The sequence below is a fragment of the Lepisosteus platostomus genome, chromosome 18 (assembly GCF_059453375.1).
Source record: "Lepisosteus platostomus isolate fLepPlt1 chromosome 18, fLepPlt1.hap1, whole genome shotgun sequence".
NCBI classification, from domain to species: Eukaryota; Metazoa; Chordata; class Actinopteri; order Semionotiformes; family Lepisosteidae; genus Lepisosteus; species Lepisosteus platostomus.
This window is the reverse complement of record NC_142628.1, coordinates 4,687,822-4,709,031: the sequence shown is the minus strand read 5'-3', so window position 1 is coordinate 4,709,031 and position 21,210 is coordinate 4,687,822. Positions and strand designations below refer to the sequence as shown.

The 21,210-nt window shown below is 38.3% G+C and overlaps 1 protein-coding gene across 2 annotated transcripts in view; it reads right to left on the bottom strand.

Annotated features, from left to right (window-relative positions):
* The window catches only part of LOC148645480 (uncharacterized), a 46,580-nt gene that overhangs the window by 18,811 nt on the left and 6,559 nt on the right, over positions 1-21,210 (bottom strand). The window contains exon 2 of one of the 2 annotated variants that reach the window (XM_088612083.1): positions 1,782-1,855. In XM_088612083.1, coding sequence (XP_088468209.1) covers positions 1,782-1,847 — 66 coding nt within the window. In that variant the 5' untranslated portion in view covers positions 1,848-1,855. Of the gene's footprint in view, positions 1-1,025; positions 1,703-1,781; positions 1,856-21,210 lie in introns of those variants that run through there. The other variant, XM_088612084.1, reaches the window with a different exon arrangement.

Genomic DNA, 21,210 nt, shown 5'->3' with positions numbered 1-21,210 from the left:
GCACAATTGAGTACTGTAGAATTTACAGAGTTGAGATCCCTCACTGGTTTACAGGCTCCTGGTTTATCACAACAGTGAGAGAGCTTCTTGCTCTCCTATGGGTCAGAAAATAGTGGTGAAACACTTTTTTCTAACCTTTAGGAGTGTTAATAGAAGTGGGGACCAATTCCACTTAATGTGGCTGTACTGTCTCAAAAGAATGACGCAGGAGGAGTCAGTTCTCAAAAACAACAGCCCCACATCAGCAAATCAATGGACTCAAAATACCTTGTGCTTTTCACTCAGTTTTAAGGGAAAAAAATTACTCTAAAGAAATAAAAAGCTTTCAGAGATGTTTTAGTACTCTTGCATGTCTAGTATGAAAGAGACAATACAGTGTATTTAGTGGGGAAAATATTTTTTTTCCTTTTCTTTTTTAAGAAATCACTCTTTGCACATTAAAAAGAATAATTCCACACTTTTACTAAATGAAAAACGTCCTTCTGAGAGTTTGATTTCTCAACCTTGTGATTATACAATTACAGTTCTCAATCTTCACATTTAACAATTTCTTGTTTTCACCCTCTCAAACATAACTGAAGAAAGCATAGGGGTACAACTGGAAATTCAGCTAAATGGAAGCATGGGAATTCTTCTCCCAAAATGTCTTTCGCAATTCTGTCTAAAAACAAGGACGACACAAAAGGGCTTCCTAGACCACAGTTTTGAATGAGCCCAGGTCTACAGGTGGTCATTGCAGCCTCTCACTAAGGAGTGATCTAGTAGAAACGATGAGCAACAGAGTGAAGAAGAGTTTCCAAGATTTTCAAATCAGGTGCAAAGAACAGTCATTCACAAAAATTTATTTCCTGCCTCTATGTTTCATGTCATAGTGTTAGATGCCATTTAGTACTTGCATATGTATAGCAAACCTGTTTTTAAACAGTCAAGCACTAGACAGATACACTTCCCACATCACCATTGTCATGCTTAGATGCTGACTGGCATGATGCCCACTAAATGCCATGTAACATATCTTATTTTACATTAGATTCTTCCTGCAGGCCTTGATGCTGCTTTAAAAGTGGATAAAAAATGGACCTGCTCCTCCTGTATAAACAAAACAGAAACATACACCATACACGTGAAAATACAGAACACTTCAGCATTCTAAATGTAGTACATTTTACATAATTAATCACTAAATGTTTTGCCAGAATATTTAAAGCACCGTGCACACATACCAAAGTTCAAACTACCATAAAAACCGTGCGGTGTACATAGTTAAAAATATTAAACAGATAATTTTATATATTTAAAGCACACTAATAAAAATACAAAACTATCAAACAATCAACATTCTGTTAGAGTTAAAAAAATCATAAGTGCAGTGTCCTTTTTTCGAAGTGCTGTCCAATGGCAACACAAGCAGTGAACAGTGAAATCTAGGGGAAGCAAAACACTCTTTAATGTTTAATGAGGTTATGGAAGCAATATTGACTTTCCCTTTAATATAAGGGTTTTGTTACCTCAATATCTTCTTGTTTTTACCAGTCATTTTGTAATGCAATGACATTAAAATTACTACTTGCACTCCACTGATGACAGACGTAATCTAACTCAAGAAAATACATAGAACTATCATATTCCTGTGTCTTTCTGCTGAATTATTTCAACCATGACAAGTAAAACCCTGATGGGGAACAGAATCCCATTTTCAAAACCAATTGAGAAGAAAAAGCTTAACATGTTTCTCAGCTGAAAGTAAAAAAAAAAAAGTAAATTAATTTAATCAGCAGTACCTTGTCATATTTTGAGATGATTTCAGCCCGTTCCTCTGCTATTAATGTCTCAATATCTTTCTTCATGTCAAAATCTGCAAAACAAATGAGACAGAAATTTGATGAGTTAAAAAAACCCTCAGTTCCATAACAGGTTATAATAAAAGTAGCAGCAGTGCAATGGATAGGTTAATGTATTGAATGACATTTCAATCATTATAGACATACATGACAATTTAAACCATCTTTTTTTTCTTAATGCTGCCTATAAAATAATGCACTTTTCTTTGAAAAACACATTACAATATAATGTTGACAACTGTATAATGTATTTGGCATGTAATGGCCTTTAATCTATGAGAGACACTACAACGTTTGTTTGAAGCATCTCTAACTCTCCAGCTTTTTCTTACTTTTTACATTTTTGAGTAACATTGCATTCTGCAATTTGAATGCTCCACCTTATTCCATTCATTGTGAAGTCAACTGGAATAGCTGTTCATTAACAGAACAGACCTGAGGTACTGTACAGAGAAAGGTTTTCACCCTTTGGAAATTCCCCATCAGTCTAATTGGACTGTGAAGATGCAATGGGCAAAGTGACCTGGAGATTCGCTGCATGCTGCAGAACTGGACTGTAGCCCCAAGGGAAGTGAGTAACACAGCAACGGTCAATTCAATGTGGAGAGAGTGCAAAGTGGATGCACCTAGTTCAGAATCACAGAAAACAAGAAGTGTTCTCCACACATGCGAAACCAAAAGAGGAAAGTAAAAACTCACATTATCCTGGTACCTTTTTTGGGCAGGACTCCCAGAAACATTGGAAATTCATTTGCAGATTACGTTTTTTTTTGTTCCCCTTGTTCAATTTGCGATTCAAAAAGCACTGGGGATCTTCAGAGTAAGCAAACACATTTTAAAGGGTGCATTTCAAGGGGACATTGAAATAGGTAATGCAACTTTCACTATTATACGAAATTACCACTGAGCATCACTAGTGTGGGTTTGCTTTAGTTTCAGAATAAGCAGTAACTTTGCACTTAGTTCAGGTTTTGAAATCCAGCCCCATTTCCTGTCATTTACGGTCAGTGACAGAAATTAACAGCAAAAACCCCAAATGCAGAACACGGGGAGAGACGATATATGTTTTTTATAGAAAAACAATCCTTTGTGCAAAACAGCTTTTAATAAGCATACTGTACACTTTTGTTGGTAAATGTCACTTTGCTATATTCATTGAAACTTGATGTGAATTAAGAGTTTCTTGGAATAACAGCACTGATTTTTGTTTTCAACAAGCTGACAGACAAAACGATGTGCAGAGCATCATAAATGCAAGCTGCGTGGCTTTTGGCAATTTTAGAGCTCAGAATCATTAGTATCTGTGCACCAAAACATGATGAAGCAAACCAACAGCTCTGAGATATCCATACCTCAATGGGGATGCTACTGTTTAATGCCTAACGTGATATAAAAATTCATGATATGGTGCACAGGTGTCCTTCATAAGGGTCTGCGGAAGTGGATTTGCAGAAGGGACTGAACTGCTGTGTTGCTGTGAAGCTGTGAGGTGCTGCAAGTCTGCCAGCTCTGCAGCAGTCCTCAACGGACTTTCAATGAAGCAGTGGAACAGACTCCCTCTAAAACTCAGTTTAAAAGTGACAGAGATAAACCTTGGCAGCCTTTAAGATCTAAATCAGAAATGTAAGAGGATATTGCTTTTTTATTTTGTATCTGTCCACACCTCCTTACATACTGTATCTTAACATGTATTTTTTTCAGACATGTTTTATTTTAAACAACAGTCAACCTTTGATGCAGCTCTTGATCAAAAACCCTGTTTTGCTCTCTGTTAAAAGTAACAATGTGTTCAATAGAAAATGATAATTAAATCAACAAATAAAGTATATTAGCATATTCAGCTGCTTGACTGCTTGAATGGTGTGAATATTTTTTTCTACGGCTTCAAATTAGAAAACAAAATGGAACTACCAAGTGAAACCATTTATGTATATTGTATGAACATTATAACGGGGGAAACTTGCTCTAATCTTTCCATTTCAGTAACCTGCATTAGGCTATTATAAGCTTGGTGGTTAAGTTTATCTGTGTAGCTAGCGAGAGCTGTATTTGAAAAGACCACTGGCTGAAGAAACAGATATGGTTTAATCATCATCTGTGTTTTGTAAATGGGTTGGTTACATGTTATTTCTGTTTTTCATGCGATAAATACTTACCTCTTTATTCTAAGCATAAATCTAGTTTGACTGTCTTTGACTGTTGTTACCTGTTCATGAACGTAGTCAAATTGCATTAGGAAGCAAACAGAAGCTGACAAGGGCTTGGCCTGAGATAATTCACCTCAAGGGGCTGGTGGGTTGTGGGTGTTAGTGCAGAGCAGCGAGCTGCACAAATTAAATTGCCCTTCCAGACTCAACACAAAGGTTTAGTTTCTCTCTGAGTCCACTGATGCACTAATATCCAAAGGGACAAAAGCCTGCACACACTCAAAACAGGAGGCAAGCCTGTTGCCTCCTAAAAACGTGGCAGCTAACCAATTCTTCAAAAAGCAAGGAGTCGGACTTTGACTCCTTTATGCGGGTCACGTTTGTCAATTCGTTCCAAGTGCCGTGTTCTGACTCTCATGTTGTCGGCCCCATGTGGCAGAGCGTACGACTCTTCTTGCAGCTGCTGGAGGCATGCCTTCCCCGAGCCCCCGGTGCGACTGAAGTGCCCCCAGCTGTCTGTTTGCCAGCTGCTGGGAGCTACACGAGAAAGACGGCAGCCAAAAGATCCCACCCGAGCCGCACTGAGGAGGATACAACACTGAAAGCACTGGCCCTTCCGTCTTCACAGTTTAAGATGGGTCAGGATTTGAAAAATGTAAAAAAATAGATTCTCGTGAGTAGGCAGTTGCACTATGAGATGCTGGTGGAGATGCTATGCAATGCTGTGTTTTTCAGACCCCTGCTGCACTTCACTTCACAACCCGGGCTCATGGAACCACAATGCTGAGAGGAAAAAAAGAAACTTCGACAGCGGCACCTTCTCCGAGACCAAAACAAAAGAAGCCGTGGAGCAGGACTGCCGTGCAGGTGCACCCCGACATGTATGGCTGTTCCACTCCTTTGGTCCATCGGCATGACATCACAGGTTCACTCTCTTTCCTACAAGGCTCTCAGCCTAAATTCTTGCTAGATCAAAGATCAAAGTGTGCCACGCACTTCTGCGGAAAAGAAACACCTCAATTCCGATTTCTTCATTTCAGTGGTTTAATTGCCCACATCTGACTCTGTAGCTTTTTTCTTAAAATTTACCAAAAGAGTTTAATGGCATCTGCTTCTGCTTTCATTCCCTTTCTCAGCTTTGTGTAATGTCCCCTCAACAGCGCTAAAACAAGGCATGGTTTACTTAATGTTGTACCATAAAAAGCTGATTTGAAGTGCCAGTGGGGAAATGTACTTTCTGTTGAGCAAATATTTCAAAACGCCAACACCTGTGAGGTCACACTGACTGCCAGTGCCATGTGTTTTGCATTGAAGGTGTCTCCCATGTGAACAGAAACATTATCTTACTTTTAATAGACATCTCTGAGAAACAGGCCCCCTCGCCAAGCTGAGCTTCAGCTGTGTCCTCGCTGTCACTGGTCAGCAGACATCTGTTTCGCATCTGCAGAAATGCACTAATTTTGACAGAGAAGCTTGTGATCTCTGCCTGATAAGAGTCAAAATAAGCTTGTATTTCTCTTCCCATGCCAAAAAATGATATATGGCTATTTAAAAGATTCTGCCCTCATTCTTGAGGTACACTTCCAAGTACTACAGAAAAAACCAACCATAAACCAACCTAGTTCAAAAAGATCGTTGCTTAAAATAAACGACTTGTATGAGTGTCATGTGACTGCCAGGTTTTATACTGTTAAGTCCATTACGTGTGGTGGTATCCAGTTGTTTCAGCTGCTCGCCTTTGGACTGAAAGTCCAGATACACCTGTCACAGACTGTCAAGTGGCAAACCTGCATGTGTTGAGGGGTTAAAATCCTGCTTAATCAGTTAACTGTGCAGCACCGACAAGGCTTGATGACCAGTGTCTTAAATACACACCACAGATTTGCTCCAAACTCTATAGACCCCGCCACCCTGTCACTGGGGGTGACCGCCAGGGCCGGAGCAGATGATGCCCATTCCTGACCCCCTTTCTCGCTTTTTGCTGGCTTCCCACATGGTCCGGCGAACCTGACCCCCCTCTCTGGCTTCTGCTCTGCTGTCAGCCTCAGCCAGAGGACTGGCACTCGTTGCCTCGGTCACATCTCCCTCCCTGACCTGGCAGCCACATCGGCTGACCTCCAGCTTCCTCCCTTCCTGGCACCATCTAGCATGTGCCGCTCCCCCCTTGTTGGATCGGCAGAGATTATACAGCCGCAGCCATTCTTCTGCCTTCGCCTCTCTCAACACCCCCATTCCTGTTGCACGTCTGGCCTTTTCTTCTCTGTTGCTCGCTTCTGCCTTCCTGTGGGTCCCAGGTTCACCTGGGCCCTTGACATCAAAGGCAGCACACTCTTTGCTCCTTGACATTAAATCTTATCAGTGGCTCCAGCAACACCAGTCACTAGACCCAATTGTACCAAATATTCAGCAATATACTGTATATGCTGACTTCCCCTTAATGCTCTTCATCTTTCCTTACAGTCCTCTACATGTCTTGTTCGGTTTATTTCATTCAACAGTTTCTGAAACTAAGCTGTTGCTCCTAATCTCAATTCTGCCCATTTCAACAGGGTCAAGAGGAAATCTTTCTGGTTTTTCCTTTCTAGCAGGGATATTTCAGAGGAGAAAGTACACCCATAATGCATATATTAATCAGTAAACACTAATTGGCTGCATTGCTGAACATTTCAGCTGCAACCTGTATTCTTAGTATTTCCTCCAACTTGGTATTGTTAGTTTCTCATTCTTATTGGCTTCTTGCATGCACAAGCCCTTTTTGCTTCCAGTTGTCAGAAGATCTGCAATTATTTTTACTGATGCTGCCCTACTATTGAGCTCTTATTAAGGAAACGTGTTTTCCTGCTCTTTGGCATCCTAAAGCTTTCTCACTTCTTCATTTCTGCTCTGGTCAAGCTTCAATTCTCAAGTACATTCTTTTGGGGGCCAGTCCACATTCAGTGCTGTCAGGATGAAAACCTACTATATAGAAATTAAAGCATACTTTAATCGGACTTAAAGAGTCATCTAAAATTTAGCAATTATTTTACACTGGCTTTTTGGGGTACCACTTGGTCTTTTTGGGGTTCCAATGGCCATCTTCCAACAGCCAGGCTGTCGTGCCCTCAGCCAAGTGCATTTAACCAATATCAAAACCAGTTTCATGTTTTGTTTCATTTTCACTGGGGTTGTCCAAACTTGTGAAACAAAAGGTGCAACAAGCGCGCCTGAAAAGAATGTTACGCATTTGTCACTCATTTAAGACTCTTCTACTCTAGAACAAATTCGGAAGACCAACAGTGGGGGATTATTAAAAGGATTACTTTCAAGTGCTTTCACTCATGTTTAAGTACCATGTCTACATTTCTTTGGATTTCTTTGGAAGTGTGTGTATGAGATTTTGTTTCTATATTACAGCGAGGTGTATGATGAAAAAAATAATCTTAAAATCAATAACAATGCCACAGTAACTCTCCAGAATGTTAACATCACTTATAAACAAATCTGACAAAAACATACACACCTTACAAAAACCCTAAATGAGAAGCAGTAGTCTTGAAGTATGGAAATTTCCACATGGCCACACATTAAAACAGGAAAGAAGAAACATTCTTAAGTTTGCTTGTTTTCTGAGCAGGGAGGAGAAACTGAGAGACCACAACAACTCCTTCTTCTATGAGTCGAAAATGCAGACATCCTTTCTTTATAATAGGTCTTTGCCACAATGATGCAGTCAAAACTATTCCCAGCAGACAATCCAAAGTGGGATTTCAATGAGAGCACTTTGACTCATTAGAATGAGATCACAATATAAAACAAGTTAAAATCAACTGAAGGGTATTCACTGTCTGGTATACTATGACGAGACTATTTAACACCTTCCACTCGCCTGAAAAAAGGAAACAGGTCATTAATCCTGCCCTCGCCCTTTGTGTGTATGTGTGTTATTCGAGACCGAGTCAGCCCCACTAAACCTCCATGCGCTCCACATTCCTCTCGGGGCTAATAACTGCACTTCCTGTTTGTGTCTGTAATTACCAGGCCTGCTGATACACGGCCTGAAACTTTAAATAACAAACCTAGCGGCAGGCAGACTTCGCCATTTCAGACAGGTCATCATTAAATGCAAATGAACCTTCAAATAAAAAAAATGAACCATACTGTATGTTTTACCGCTCTTTTAGAAATTTCATAAATTCTTAGAAATAATAATTTAAAAAGCATCTCCTGACACTACTAAGGCTTTATCTCCATGAAAAAATCTTGTGGATCACATGGCAATACTTCTGCTGCCTTAGTGGGGTTTATTCTTAACGGTAATTCAGTAGATTGAATTGTATAATTTTCCTTGACCGAATACTAATAAACAATTATGGGGATGCCAGCTGAGTGACACCAGATTGACCCCCTCACAGAGGTCAAACCGAAAAGGCCATTATTAGATTAAAAGAAAATATGTGTCACTCATCACAGCCTTCCACCAGTCAGTGATGGCTCTTTTAGTTGTGTTGTAAAAGCACCCCGATTGCTCTTTAAGTGGAGTGGCAATGCTGCATTTGCTGCTCTTGGCTGTTGCCCCACTTGGGGTGCAGAATGAGACACAAGCCAGAGCCAAGAGGCTTCAACACTGGCAATAGAATGGCAATACCCCAGGGCAATATACATACCCCAAAGGGCCATACCGCGATTATACAGAGATTACAAAAGCATTTTTTAAGTCTGCAAGGTTAGGTTCCAATCTCTTGTTAGTAGCTCTAGAGAATAAGGGTGTACTTTTCCACAAATGTAAGCAGCCTGTAAACTCAATGGGTCCATAACAAACAGACAGTAGATCATGATCATTTTTAAAAGGTTTACAGTAATAGTATCATTGAAAATGCAACCAGCAACGCAGTGATGGATGTATTTGCAATAGCCAGGTTCATACCATGGGTCTTGACATGGTTGTAATGTCAAAGGCGCCATTGAAATGAATTACAAAGCAATTCCTTCTGTTATCTTAGCTTCTTTCATTTTTTTTCTTTCATTTTCTTAGCTGCAGAAAACACGAACAGCCCATGATGTTCTGATTGCACACAGAACATCTCTTTTATGACAGGAAGAGACTTCAGAATGTGTCATTTACAAAACCCAAACATCAAACCCTGTTATAATAAAGTATTTTTTATGATAAAATTGTTTTTCTTTGTACATTTCAACTGAAAAAAACAGAACATATACTGTAAACTCCAACACCAGATGTAGAAAGAAAGACCCGGTTACCTCAGATAATATTAGGTCTCACTGTCTATTAATGTGCTCCTCAGCCACAAGCCAAACCCTACCCGCCTGTTAACCCTGCCCTGCTGGTTTCCTCTGCTCACACTAGCTGCTGAACAGCCTTTATTGCACCTTTTTGGAGATCAGCACCACAGTCACTTTCCTAAATTACTTAGGGGTGTCAGCTGCTGCAGAACCACTGAGCACTGCCTAATGGATTAGTGCATCTTTAATGAAGCCTGGGGCAGATTCATTTCTCTGGGGTCGCTCCTGAAACTCAAGCAGGAAATGGAAACATTCCTGTAAGAGTATACTGTGCATATGTAGTCCTCTTTAAAGAATACAGACTCTCATAGTAAATGTCTATATTTATCATGAGATTGGTTCTGTGTTTTCAAAAGCCGTTTGTTTACTGGTATCTTGAGTTACATCTTGTAAGCTCTGCAGTCAGTAATGCAAATCTCAGTGATAAAACACCAGTCTCATGGTTACCAATGGGATCAAGAGATTTCTATGGTAATTTTTACTTACCACACACTGTACAAGTGTAATGATGTCTTGTAGAATAGTTCAAAATATCTGTAGCAGGTCTAATCCTGGAGAGCCATTATATCAGTCACCTTTAAATCATCAATTCAAAAAGGCATAGAACGTCTGATCAATAAAATAGTTCATTAAATGAGGCAATTTTGGAATGAGGTATGAGCATACAACAAACGTTCAGAGCAAGAGCTGTTATTTCCAGTCTTATGTAAAGAATTTACTGAATTTACTTCTAAATACAGTATATGAAAAATTGTAAGTCTTTAGAAATGGAGGTGTAGTGAACCGTACTGTTCAGGCCCAGGTGCAGGGCAGTGGAAGTGTGAGGGTGCAAGGAAGCATCTGCATTAACACAAGATCAAGGGTGACCTTTCTGCTCATTGTTACAGTTGACAAATCTCTTGAGTCAACAGTCCTTCATTCCTGTAAACCAATCCAGAAGAGTCAATTTTCCCACAAAAAGCAAGATTATCTGAGCACTGAGGAGTGCTAGGATTACAATGGTCTGACTTCAAGGAAACATTGTGGACATATTGCCATGCAAAGATTTCTCTCCTGACTCTCTCCTGAATCCAACAGAAAGTCTATGGCACCAGTTTACCAATGTCATCCCCCACAAATGGCCAATTTATGCCAACTGGCAGCATTTACACATGAATGGTGGAGGTACTGTATATTCCCCAGCAGTCCATCTCCACTCAGCAAGGATCAGCGAGATCATTCTTAAAAGTAACTGTGATGTTTTCAATCTGACAGTTTGTTATGTTTCTTATTAAAGATAGAGATTTTCTGGGATACAGTTTAATATCTAGGTTTCAAATGTTTCATGAAATCCATCGAGCCTTTGTTTTGTGTGCACCACTATAGCTTTTTCATTAAAGAGTTGGTATAAATAGCACTGCAGCCCTGCTGAGAGTCTTTGCACACCATTTCTTTCTGCACAGAGAGCACAGTGAACAGATGTCGCCTTTCTTTGTGCTAGGCAAATTGGTTAATTGACTTTTACAACCACCGGCTCTACAGACAAATCATCTGGCAAACTAATGCCACTGAACCTACAGTTTAAGATGTTCAAAGGCAGATTAACACAATCTCCAAGACCAGTCTAATGCCCCTCAAAAAATATCCTTTAAATACACTTGAGCATATTAATAGCAGCCAGTAATGACTATCAGGATGAAGGCAACTGATTGATTATAGATGACAGCTCCAATAACAGCAATGTGACACGTTGCTGCACAACCCAGAATAACGTTCTCATGATTTCTTTTTGCTTCGATTGCATAAGATCAATCCAAAGCCCTGTGGTTACATATGGAAACGATCTGGTTTCAAACAGAAAGCTCTGGCAGCATCATTTGCTGAAACAGAAAATACAGCAAGGGTAAACTAAAAAGATTTTGTGGGCTTTTTCTTGGTGTGTGTACTGTATTAGATCTCAAAATACTGCCGATGCAGATATTTACTTTTAATTCTGCACTACGGAAAAATAAACAGAAGGTTAAAAGTTTTCACTCTATGATTTCTGTTATATGATGGCATTTGAATGTGCTAGAAAACCGTGTCGTTGCTATTCTTGTGTACCATGTTTTAAGATTAATCTTGTTTTTTTATCTTGATTTTTGGAAAAATCCCAGTGCATTGAGGAATGTGCACAAAAGGGACAAACCGAACACTTAATGAAATAAACACACAACGAAAAACACATGGAATACAAACAAGGGCAATATTTTATGACATGAAAAAGCAGAACCACCTTCATTTTTAAAACAAAATCCTAAAAAGACACATACTGTAGTTTGTGAGATTTGGAAAAGGAGAGGCTCTCCAAAATTAAAACAAGACAGCACAACAACAAATGAGAAGCTCAGACACTTCTCATTACAATGATGAAGGTTCTCAATACACAGTAAGCAGCCCCACAACTTGATTTTCACTTACTCACTCACTGTCCTTGGTATAGGATGTATTTTTATAAACAAAATCCATAAAGCTAAAAACCACGAGGCTGCTCCAGTGTCAACTAGTACTACTATCTACTATAGATTATTAATTACATGCAAATAATAGGAATATCGAGAGGAAATTTAATATTCATCTGCTAAGTAAGATGTCTTACAAGATGTCTGCTTTCTGGATCAGTTAGTTCTGAGAGCAGGTGACGTCTGTGGCAGATATAAACCATTTTACAAACAGGAACCAAGCACTGAAGCATGCCTTACCACCCTCAGTTAGAAGACGCAGTGCTTCAAGCTATGGATGAGCGAGCTCTAGCACCGTAAATCCATCCAAAAGCAGCAAAACAAAAACAGATGTTGAAAGATGAAAAGTTGGTTACAGCACAACACGGTCTCAAGTTTCTCTAAAACGGGCCTCCTATAACACTGGCACAGATACTGTATATCCGCTCAATGTACTGCTTCTCCTATTCCTACTACTGCTAGAACAGCTACAAGCACCACTACTACAGCAGCTGCAGCTACTGTAGCTGCTAAAGCTATTACTACTACAACTACTCTGGCTACTGTTATTATTACTATTACAGGTGCTACTGCTGTAAGTACTTCAAATGCCAAGACTACACCATGCATACTCCACTTGTACAGCAGTGTTTATCGTTGGAAATCAGACACAAAGCACATACAAGTCATCTCTAAATTTACATGGTCCATGTTTCACATCAATATGTTCAGTCTAAATGGTTTATTTCTGTATTTATAACCGTCAGACTACTGGGTCTAGTATATATTTATATCATGTTTGATTTTGAGTTTGGTTTGGCTAAAAGTTCTACATCTAAATGTCCATAACAAAATAATAAAAACCCGGAAACCACATACTAGTTCTTGTTCTTCACACTGTCTTAATGGCAATCTTGATATGTGCAAAACTTAACTTTTCCCAAAAAATTCATCATTTTGAATAAAACCAATGTTTTGCTACGGACTGATGCTCTGTACTAATGCAGTATTCAAGGCATAACAATCTCACAATTTGAAGAAATAGATTATGATATGTGGTTCACAAGAATTCTCCAAACATAAATTCTGTATTAGGTCTGTATTAAAGTAAAATTAAGAATGACATAATATGTATAATTAGCGTGGAGTGAGTAGCAGGTCAACAAAATGTCAGGCTATTACACCATAAATAATAACCTGTGACTCATTTCCCCAACTTTTGACTAAATATAATTTAGTATTAGAGTGCAATATTAAAAAACACAACCTCTATTAGTCCAATTTGTATGCTTTTCTAATCTCACATGATGCTAGTTAAAGAAAACCATGACATTTCTGTGCTGTCTTCATCTGCAAGTCCTAATACCACATGAAACATAGTCTTACGACTGATAGCAGTATAGGATAGTGTTTTATCAAACATGATTTAATGGTGTGTCATTAAACTGCAAAACATTTCCACACAAATATTGTAATAACATTTTTAATTACTCTGTAATTAGTGATTACGTTATGCAAGAATAAGCAGACTTTCATGTACTACATCTTAATACATTATTATAACATGATATAATACATTATATAACATGATGTTCTACACTGAATAAGGACTTCTATGTTCAGTATTAGCTACAAAAAAGGTTTGTTCTAGTAAAAAAAATAGACCATAAGTCTAACAATGTATCTACTGAAGAACATAAGAACCTACATTTTGTTCCCGTTAAAAACCTGTCCGCATAATTTGCTACCAGAACTTTACCAATCACACGGGTTCAATTACAAATGCAGAGTACTCATTTGGCCTTTCTGGTGATAAAAAGGTCCTTTTTTAGAGACTTATTTAAAACTGCCTTGTTAAGTGGGAGTGGGAGGAAGCTGGGGACATTGAGAGGAGTGTGTGCATTTGACTGTTTGAGATAAGGTAACTTTTGGAATGGGCAGTGGTGAGAGAAAAAAAAAATCCTTTAATAATAGCTGAAATAAGTTGGGGATTTCTCTTACAGGGTCTTTCTGTGTATTACAGGAACGCCTTTCACATTAAGAAACAGGCAAGAGATATCTAGCCTCTCAACTAACAATGCTTTTAGCTCTTTACTTTTGTAAAACAGATTTACTTAGAACGTAATTTATAGTGTTTTGTTTCCAGTTTTCTGGAGCATATTCCAGCAGTATTCTATTTACTAGAGTATCAACATTCTCTTTACCAAAGACTTTTCAGTTCAGTATAGCTGAATGTTTTATGTTTTAGTGTTATAAAAAACATATGTCACTGAATACATGAAGTCAATACTTCATGAGAATGTCAATAACACTGAGAATAATGTGTGAGCAATTCTCTTCTCTCCCTTTAAAAATAATTATTAATATCAAGTCACAGATGCCCAGGAACCAGAAAAAGGAAACAGAAAACATGAACAGACATCCAATACATAAAGCAAATTCTGACCATTCAGATCTTGCCAAAATCTAGTTTCACCTCATTCTGGAACGTTTGCCAAATAAACCAATATATTAATAGGTAGTACAGAATCCGCTTTAGCCCACATTTAGTTCACATTTGAGTTTGAAAGCATCTTTTAAAAAATAAAGCTTTTTAGGAACATTAAAATTGTGATTGCTTAGGCTACAAGTTACTGATTTTAAAACAGGTGACCCAATAGTTAAACTCACACGTTTTTAGTTGTTACCCCATAACCTTTTAACACACATAAAGATAAACCAAAAGCTGAATCACATGCAATTTTAATAATGCTGCTATCACTCACTGACCTTGTCCAATCACTTTTCTGTATGTCACATGTGGCTTTTTTCATGAGGCCTGTTTGGTTGCTTGTTGTGAAGTGCAGGAGATCTCTGTGTGGTGTGCAAACACTGTGGCTCAGTGAGGAAAGGGAGTGCTGCTTTAAATTCCTATTCTGATGGAGTTAGATTAAGAATTAAGAACAGGTTCTAAGGTTTGGTCCAAGACAATTATAAAACTATGAACACACAGTCACTCTGCCTGCTGAGCCACTGTGAAGGCCTATGACACTGGAATAACATAAAGAATCCAACTTCTTCCTCAGCTGCATCAGTAAAATAGGACCCTAACTGACAGGCCAATGTTTCTCAAGAAGCAAGAAGAATCCAAGAGTTATTCATACTTTTTCTGTGCCTTATGGATTAACACACAAACATAATCAAAATGTCACTTAAACAGCAGAGTACACATTAAAGAATAAGAAAATATTAACAATAACCAATGAAAACTATATGGATTTAGATGTCAGACTCGAGTCATAAAACAAGCCTCTCTTTCAGGAATGCACATTATAAAATATTAATGGTGAATATTGGTCATTGATCTTCTTTTCAAAATAAGCTACAGTATACTGTACATAGCACTTTTGTTGTGACATTATTCAATATTGTGTGCAGAAATCCATGCATCAATAAATCTAACAACATTAGTTTTAATGATAATAAATAGGTTTTCTGAGCATGAGAGATACCCCAAACCCCAGAAAGAAGAAGCTAACCCACCAACAAGCAGATACAGAGGTTCAAAGACTTTTGGAATGAATAACAGGTGGTGGACAGACCAGGCAAAGGTAGTTCAACATCTTGCAGACATAAACACTATTTATAGTTTCTTTAGGACTGTCTGCTGTCTACAGGACTTTTATACCGATTCTCTTCAGACCTCCTGATCAATGAAAGGGAGGTAATTATTGCCTCTAGAAAGGAGCATACATAAATACATAATAATAACAACAATAAATACATAAATATTCCAGAAAACCTCAAATACAGTACTAGCCATTGACATGAAAGGCCTTTCTGTATCAGTGTTTTGTCTATGTGCAATTATTATTATTGCTTCTACTATTCATAGAGTAAGTGCTCGTCACATCAGATGCTAAAAACCCAAAGGGGGCTGGAGACTTCCGTACAATGGCATTCTTGTTTTCCACTCCGAGGATGGTTTTCATGTTTAGACCCAAAAAAAAAAAAAAATCCGCTGCTGGGAATCTGGAACACAGAAGGACAGAAATAGCCTGCGACCCCGGGGCAGCGAGGGACTGTCACTTCAGTTCTTGTTCCTGCTCCAGTCCAGCACTCACAAAATACCCAACGCTGCGCCACGAGCTCCAGTCACCGTCGTCAGCACAAACAGAATTCTTATCCCTGGCCCTGAGGGCAATATTCAGCCTGAGAATAGCTCCCCCCATTCTCTGAAAGTACTCAGGAGTATACAGGAATAAAAAGACCACTTTGTGGGTTACATTTTTCCCAAGGAAGCAGCACCTATTTTGGTGGAAACAGAAGACCACATCTTTACTGGGCTATAAAGAGAGATGTGAATCTACTGGTGTGTTAAAGGACCTCCTTTCCCCTGGCACAACTGTTCGCCTATTGGCATCCTTCTTAAAAAAAGAATCTCTTTGTAGCAGATGGAAACATATTCCCTTCTGTGTTTCTATTTTTTTTTTTACCTGCCAACAAAACGATAACAAGTGTTGATCTCGTGAGGATGTTTCCCAGGCAAAACATGGTACATGGTAAACATGGTAGGTGAATAACACATCATCCTGGCAAAAATCTACAACATACGCTGGAAAGCAAGCTTCAGCACTGCAGAAAGACACCTATGGGCTTTGCAAGTAGGACACCTCATCGTGCCAATGCTTATGGCTTTACACTCCTCCAAGATACACAATTCAGCTACTCAACCTTTTTTATGTCAATACATGGGCATCAGTATCTGCATTTTTTCTCCTGTCTTTTCAATTCAATTATATGCATGTAGTCTTAGCAAAGCAGAGCTTAAAAAAAAAAAAACGCCAGAGTAAAAATACAGTCAAGGAGTTTGCAAACCACAGACGCCAGACTGAATTCATACCATTTTCAAGTTCAGTCATTTATGCCCAAGCATGCAATTTACTAGAAGCTAAAAAATCCTAAGTTAAAAGGCAACAAAATGAAATCATGACTAACTAAACAGGGAAATATGGATCAAGGAGAGGCTGCCTAGATAGAAAAAATAACACACTGGTGGCGAGAAATTTAGCAAATTGTGAACATAACACTTTTCTGTCCATCTAATGTTTCCTGTTCCTTGTACAATTGTGCCTGCAAGAAAGACTGTAGACAAATGAATGCTAAATCATTCAGATAATGACTTTTTCTCATCAAACATCTTCAACAGAGAGAATAAAACACCTCACCTCAAACTAGCAGGCCTAAGTTTAGTCAGTAAGGGCCCACAAAGAGCCTAAATTCTAGCAAGCCTCCTCTAGACTGATCTTACAGACCCACTGAGTTTCCTGGCTTTCATTTCAGCTGAGCTCATGTTTACTTAATTGACCCCCTAAACATAAATGACTAATAAATTACTAGTTGTTCAATAATTGTTTGTATTAAGTTAAATATTTTTAGCTCACCTAGAATGAAAATCAAAGATGCATGGGAGCCTCTATTATGACCAGGATTGAGAATTTTCTGATTTGGTGCAGTGGGGAAAAATAAATCAAGAGAACCAGGCTGTTTGTTTTACCAACTTGAATGCAATACCTACGAAAATCCTGAACATGCCACTAAGGGTGTCCACCTGATGCCACCTGAAGTGTCTGTGGGGCTCTCTTACAGCTTGGAAAGTGTATATTTGAGTACTGTCTTTATAGATAAAAAACTCAAAAATCAATTGCTCAACTGTGAGAAATGACCCCATGTGTCAATTATGGTAACCTGTTCCAAACAAACATGTACTGTACTAAGTATATCTGATCTGTTGCAGAACTCCCCTAAAAGAACTTAAAGTGTAGATATGACATTTCCTCAACATTAAATGAAATAAATCCTGAATATCTATTCACTATTGTATGTGACACAGTACCAAAGGAAATATGTCAAATCTCAAGCTCATTCAGGAACCAAACGGTATAAAAAATAAAAAAATAAAAATAAAACAAAGCTCAGAAGGAAGTATGTACAAAGTGACTCAATTCAGGTTTTACTAACAGCTAATACTGCAGCAGAATGATCCTGGCCTTGTCCATTATCCTTCTTACCATCAACACTCTGTGTTTGCGTCTGCATGTTCACAGTATGGCCACTGCCAAGCCAGATGTGGTCTTATGCTCAAATGCTTCATATGTAAAATCATTGCTTCATTGAAAACATGTAATATGTTGCCTCGGTCACAAAGCATTTTAATCACGCACATCAATAAAAAATAAACTAAATTCAAGCCTGATAGATATGGACATTTGCAATCAGGATTCTTGTTACATTTCAGTCTACCAGTTTAGAGCTACCAAGTTACAATGACTCCGCACTGCACATCAAACAAGTCGGGAAAACTTGTTCTAAAAACGAAATAGACTACAACACACCGGCAATACAGATCTAACAATCTATAACTACAATAAGTAATCCTGATTAGTAATTAGAATTAAAGGAAAAAACCTTGTCATCTCAACAAGGTAGAGGTGACGAGCTCATTAGAAGTTTCATCTTTTTGCAGAAAGCATAGTGAACATCACAAAGGGTTTTCTTAGTAAGTCAAACACTGCTATTGTATATTTGTCATTATCACATATACGATTAAAAGGTATGAACACTTCCAATTCATTTCATATCTGTATATCTATTATATATTAATGCATTCTTTATATTTATTTATATTTTATATTGATTTGCTATTAGAGCAAGGTATTCTGGTTCTTATACATCATCCTTACTGATCGAGAGAAACAACAAAATCCATTCTACACTACTACAGTAGAGTAAATGACACTTCAAATGCAATAATCAAAAACCTTGTGTTTTTGTTTTCTAATAATCAAACGTGTTATTAATATGCCTCCACAATATGGTTTATGGTGCATCAATGATGCAACATATGATCAGTTGTCTCAAGCAAAGGGACATTTTCATTCTTCTTCCTCTCCATACACAATTCCTCCTTTCTATGTTTATTCCATTTCGTACAGTCCTTGCCAGTGCATACCCTATGCTATTTTTTACTTGTTTACGTCTCTCAAACTGCTGTAAGCAATGACTTGACTCTGCACTGCAGGTTATTCATTTCCCCAACAGCAAGCCCAAATCAGACCCCTTCATTTCCATATTTCAAGGTGTAATTAGGTCTTACTAACTGCAGCAATTTGCAATCATAGATCGTCTTTGGCTTATAACAAAACACAGCTCTCAATGAGAATTAAAAAAATCTAAACACTGGCAAATGGCAAGCTATAAGGCAGTTCTTGAATTTCCACTCCAGAGCCTAAAAAGCCTGCAATAGAAAGCTGGTCTTTCAAACTAATCTCAGCTCTTCTGTTGAATGTGCTACTGATTTTTCTGCAGAGGACACTGATGACCTCCGCGTGCATTTTCATCATTTTTTACAGGGAAAGGTAAAAAACTAAAATTACAAAGCATTCTATACACAACTGTATCATTATGGTAGGTTACAGTAATGAAAGTACAGGAAAATATTTATGGTGAGTAACTGCATTTAACAACAAAGATGAAAGAAAACTAAATAGAATTGTTAAAAAAACTTATTATTTTCACTAGGTTATAGTTTTATGTTTAAACGCAAAACACTTTGCTATCTCCAAGTTCCATTTACGGTAGATCTAGCGTGTCACAGAGAAGCCGTGCAGACGATTTGCCTACAAGAGGGTAAAGGCAATTTCGAGGATTAGTGACACCGATGATGTGGTCAAAGACTTACTGTACACTACAAAGTGAGTAATGTCTGAAGCCTTACATTCATGATCAAAAGCTGCCAGATTACCTTCTCTAACCTCAAACATGGTGCAGACACAACTTAAAATGTATGTATATGTGTTTCATGAAAAACATTCTTTGCTTCATTTCACATAATGCTTTGAAAAAATGACTATAGTACCTCTGGGTACTATAAACCAGAGTCTGTTTTTAATGAATTCTTATGTAATTAGTTGACCGTGAACAGATTTAAATACATTAATCACAATATAGTGCCAGTATAGTGCACCAGTAAACCTCTCAGGAAACACAGAGAACAGTCTGAGATCAGGTGTATCTTGTAAACACAACAGCAAAGCCAAGAGTTCGTGGAATGCAGGCCACACTGTTTGAATTATCTGTGCAATGTGGATTAACAAGATTCTCAAATTGCAAATTGTTTCCCTGATCAAATATAACTGCTGTTACCTGACTTGACAGAGAAATCCACCCTCCTGCAATTTCACTTTCACCTACTGATTTTACCAGACATGGCCCTGAAGTGCTGGCAGAGGGGAGGGGATGAAATTTAATACCATAACACTCAGCCCACTGATCACACGAGCAGAGAGTCTAGGGACATCTGTGAGTGCTATCACTGCCTTGTACCAGCCTCAACACAATTGCCAAAGAACAAGGCTTCAGAAAACTGAGAGTTCTTGTTTGCTATTCATTTACTTTGGTATATATACTTCTGTACAATACCAAGCCAGGAAACAAAAGAGTAGAATTTCTCATCTAAACCTGAGAGCATAACTAGCCCTTTATTAATTATTATTGTCTAATTTATTTGGTTGATTTCCCCCCCCCCAAAAGTGACTTTTTTGTATGCATTTCTGCAGCTGGGTATTTTACTGGACCAATCTGAGTTACAGAAATGTACAACAGCAGTGAACCAATCCAGAATTTAATCCCACTTCTTCTCAGTTATGAGCCCACAGCCCCTAGGTACTGTATTTCAAGACAATGTTTTAAAAACCTGAGGATTCATGCTATACCAAAAAGAATTAATTTACTTTCACTTTCTTGTGAAAAGTGAAAAGACTGCACCTTATTTGACAATGAAACCTCCAAAGCTACAATACAATCATGTTCCACACTGCAAGCTTCACACAACTTAGAACATAACAAAGAGTTATTTTCCTTGCATATCCAAATTGTTCTGCAATGACTATGGCATTCAGTATTCCAGCCTGGAGTTTTCTCTGCAACACAATAAATCATTTTTGCAGTTTAAAAATTTAAAGGGGGTGGACTTTTTCTCAGAATGAAGAGACATAGTACAGTACTCATGGACTAAACTGTCAGAGGTTTTTTATTGAGAATATAATGATGGGACGCTCAGCTACCAGAAATTGGAATTTGACTGTTGGAATAAGCATTTCATGATAAGATCATTCAGGAGAAAGAGAGGGCCTCAGACTAAGTGCTCATGAAATGTGGAAAGAAAAAGGAAAATTATATCCTCTATGCAAAAGCTATGCATGAAATATTCGAAGGGAAACCGTGCCAGAGTCAGGTCTCCGTTAAATGTGCAAATAGACCCAAATAACCATCAGCTTCACCCTTGAGTAATACAAATTGCCTTGACAGAGGCCGATTTGCCATTGAAGAGATGCACGATTGCACTGTGTGCACAGTGAGCACAGAGACAGAGAGGCAGGCACAGGAAGGAGGCAATGGTAGCTTAATTATAGTTAAGACCACCTCACCGAAAACTGTTACCAA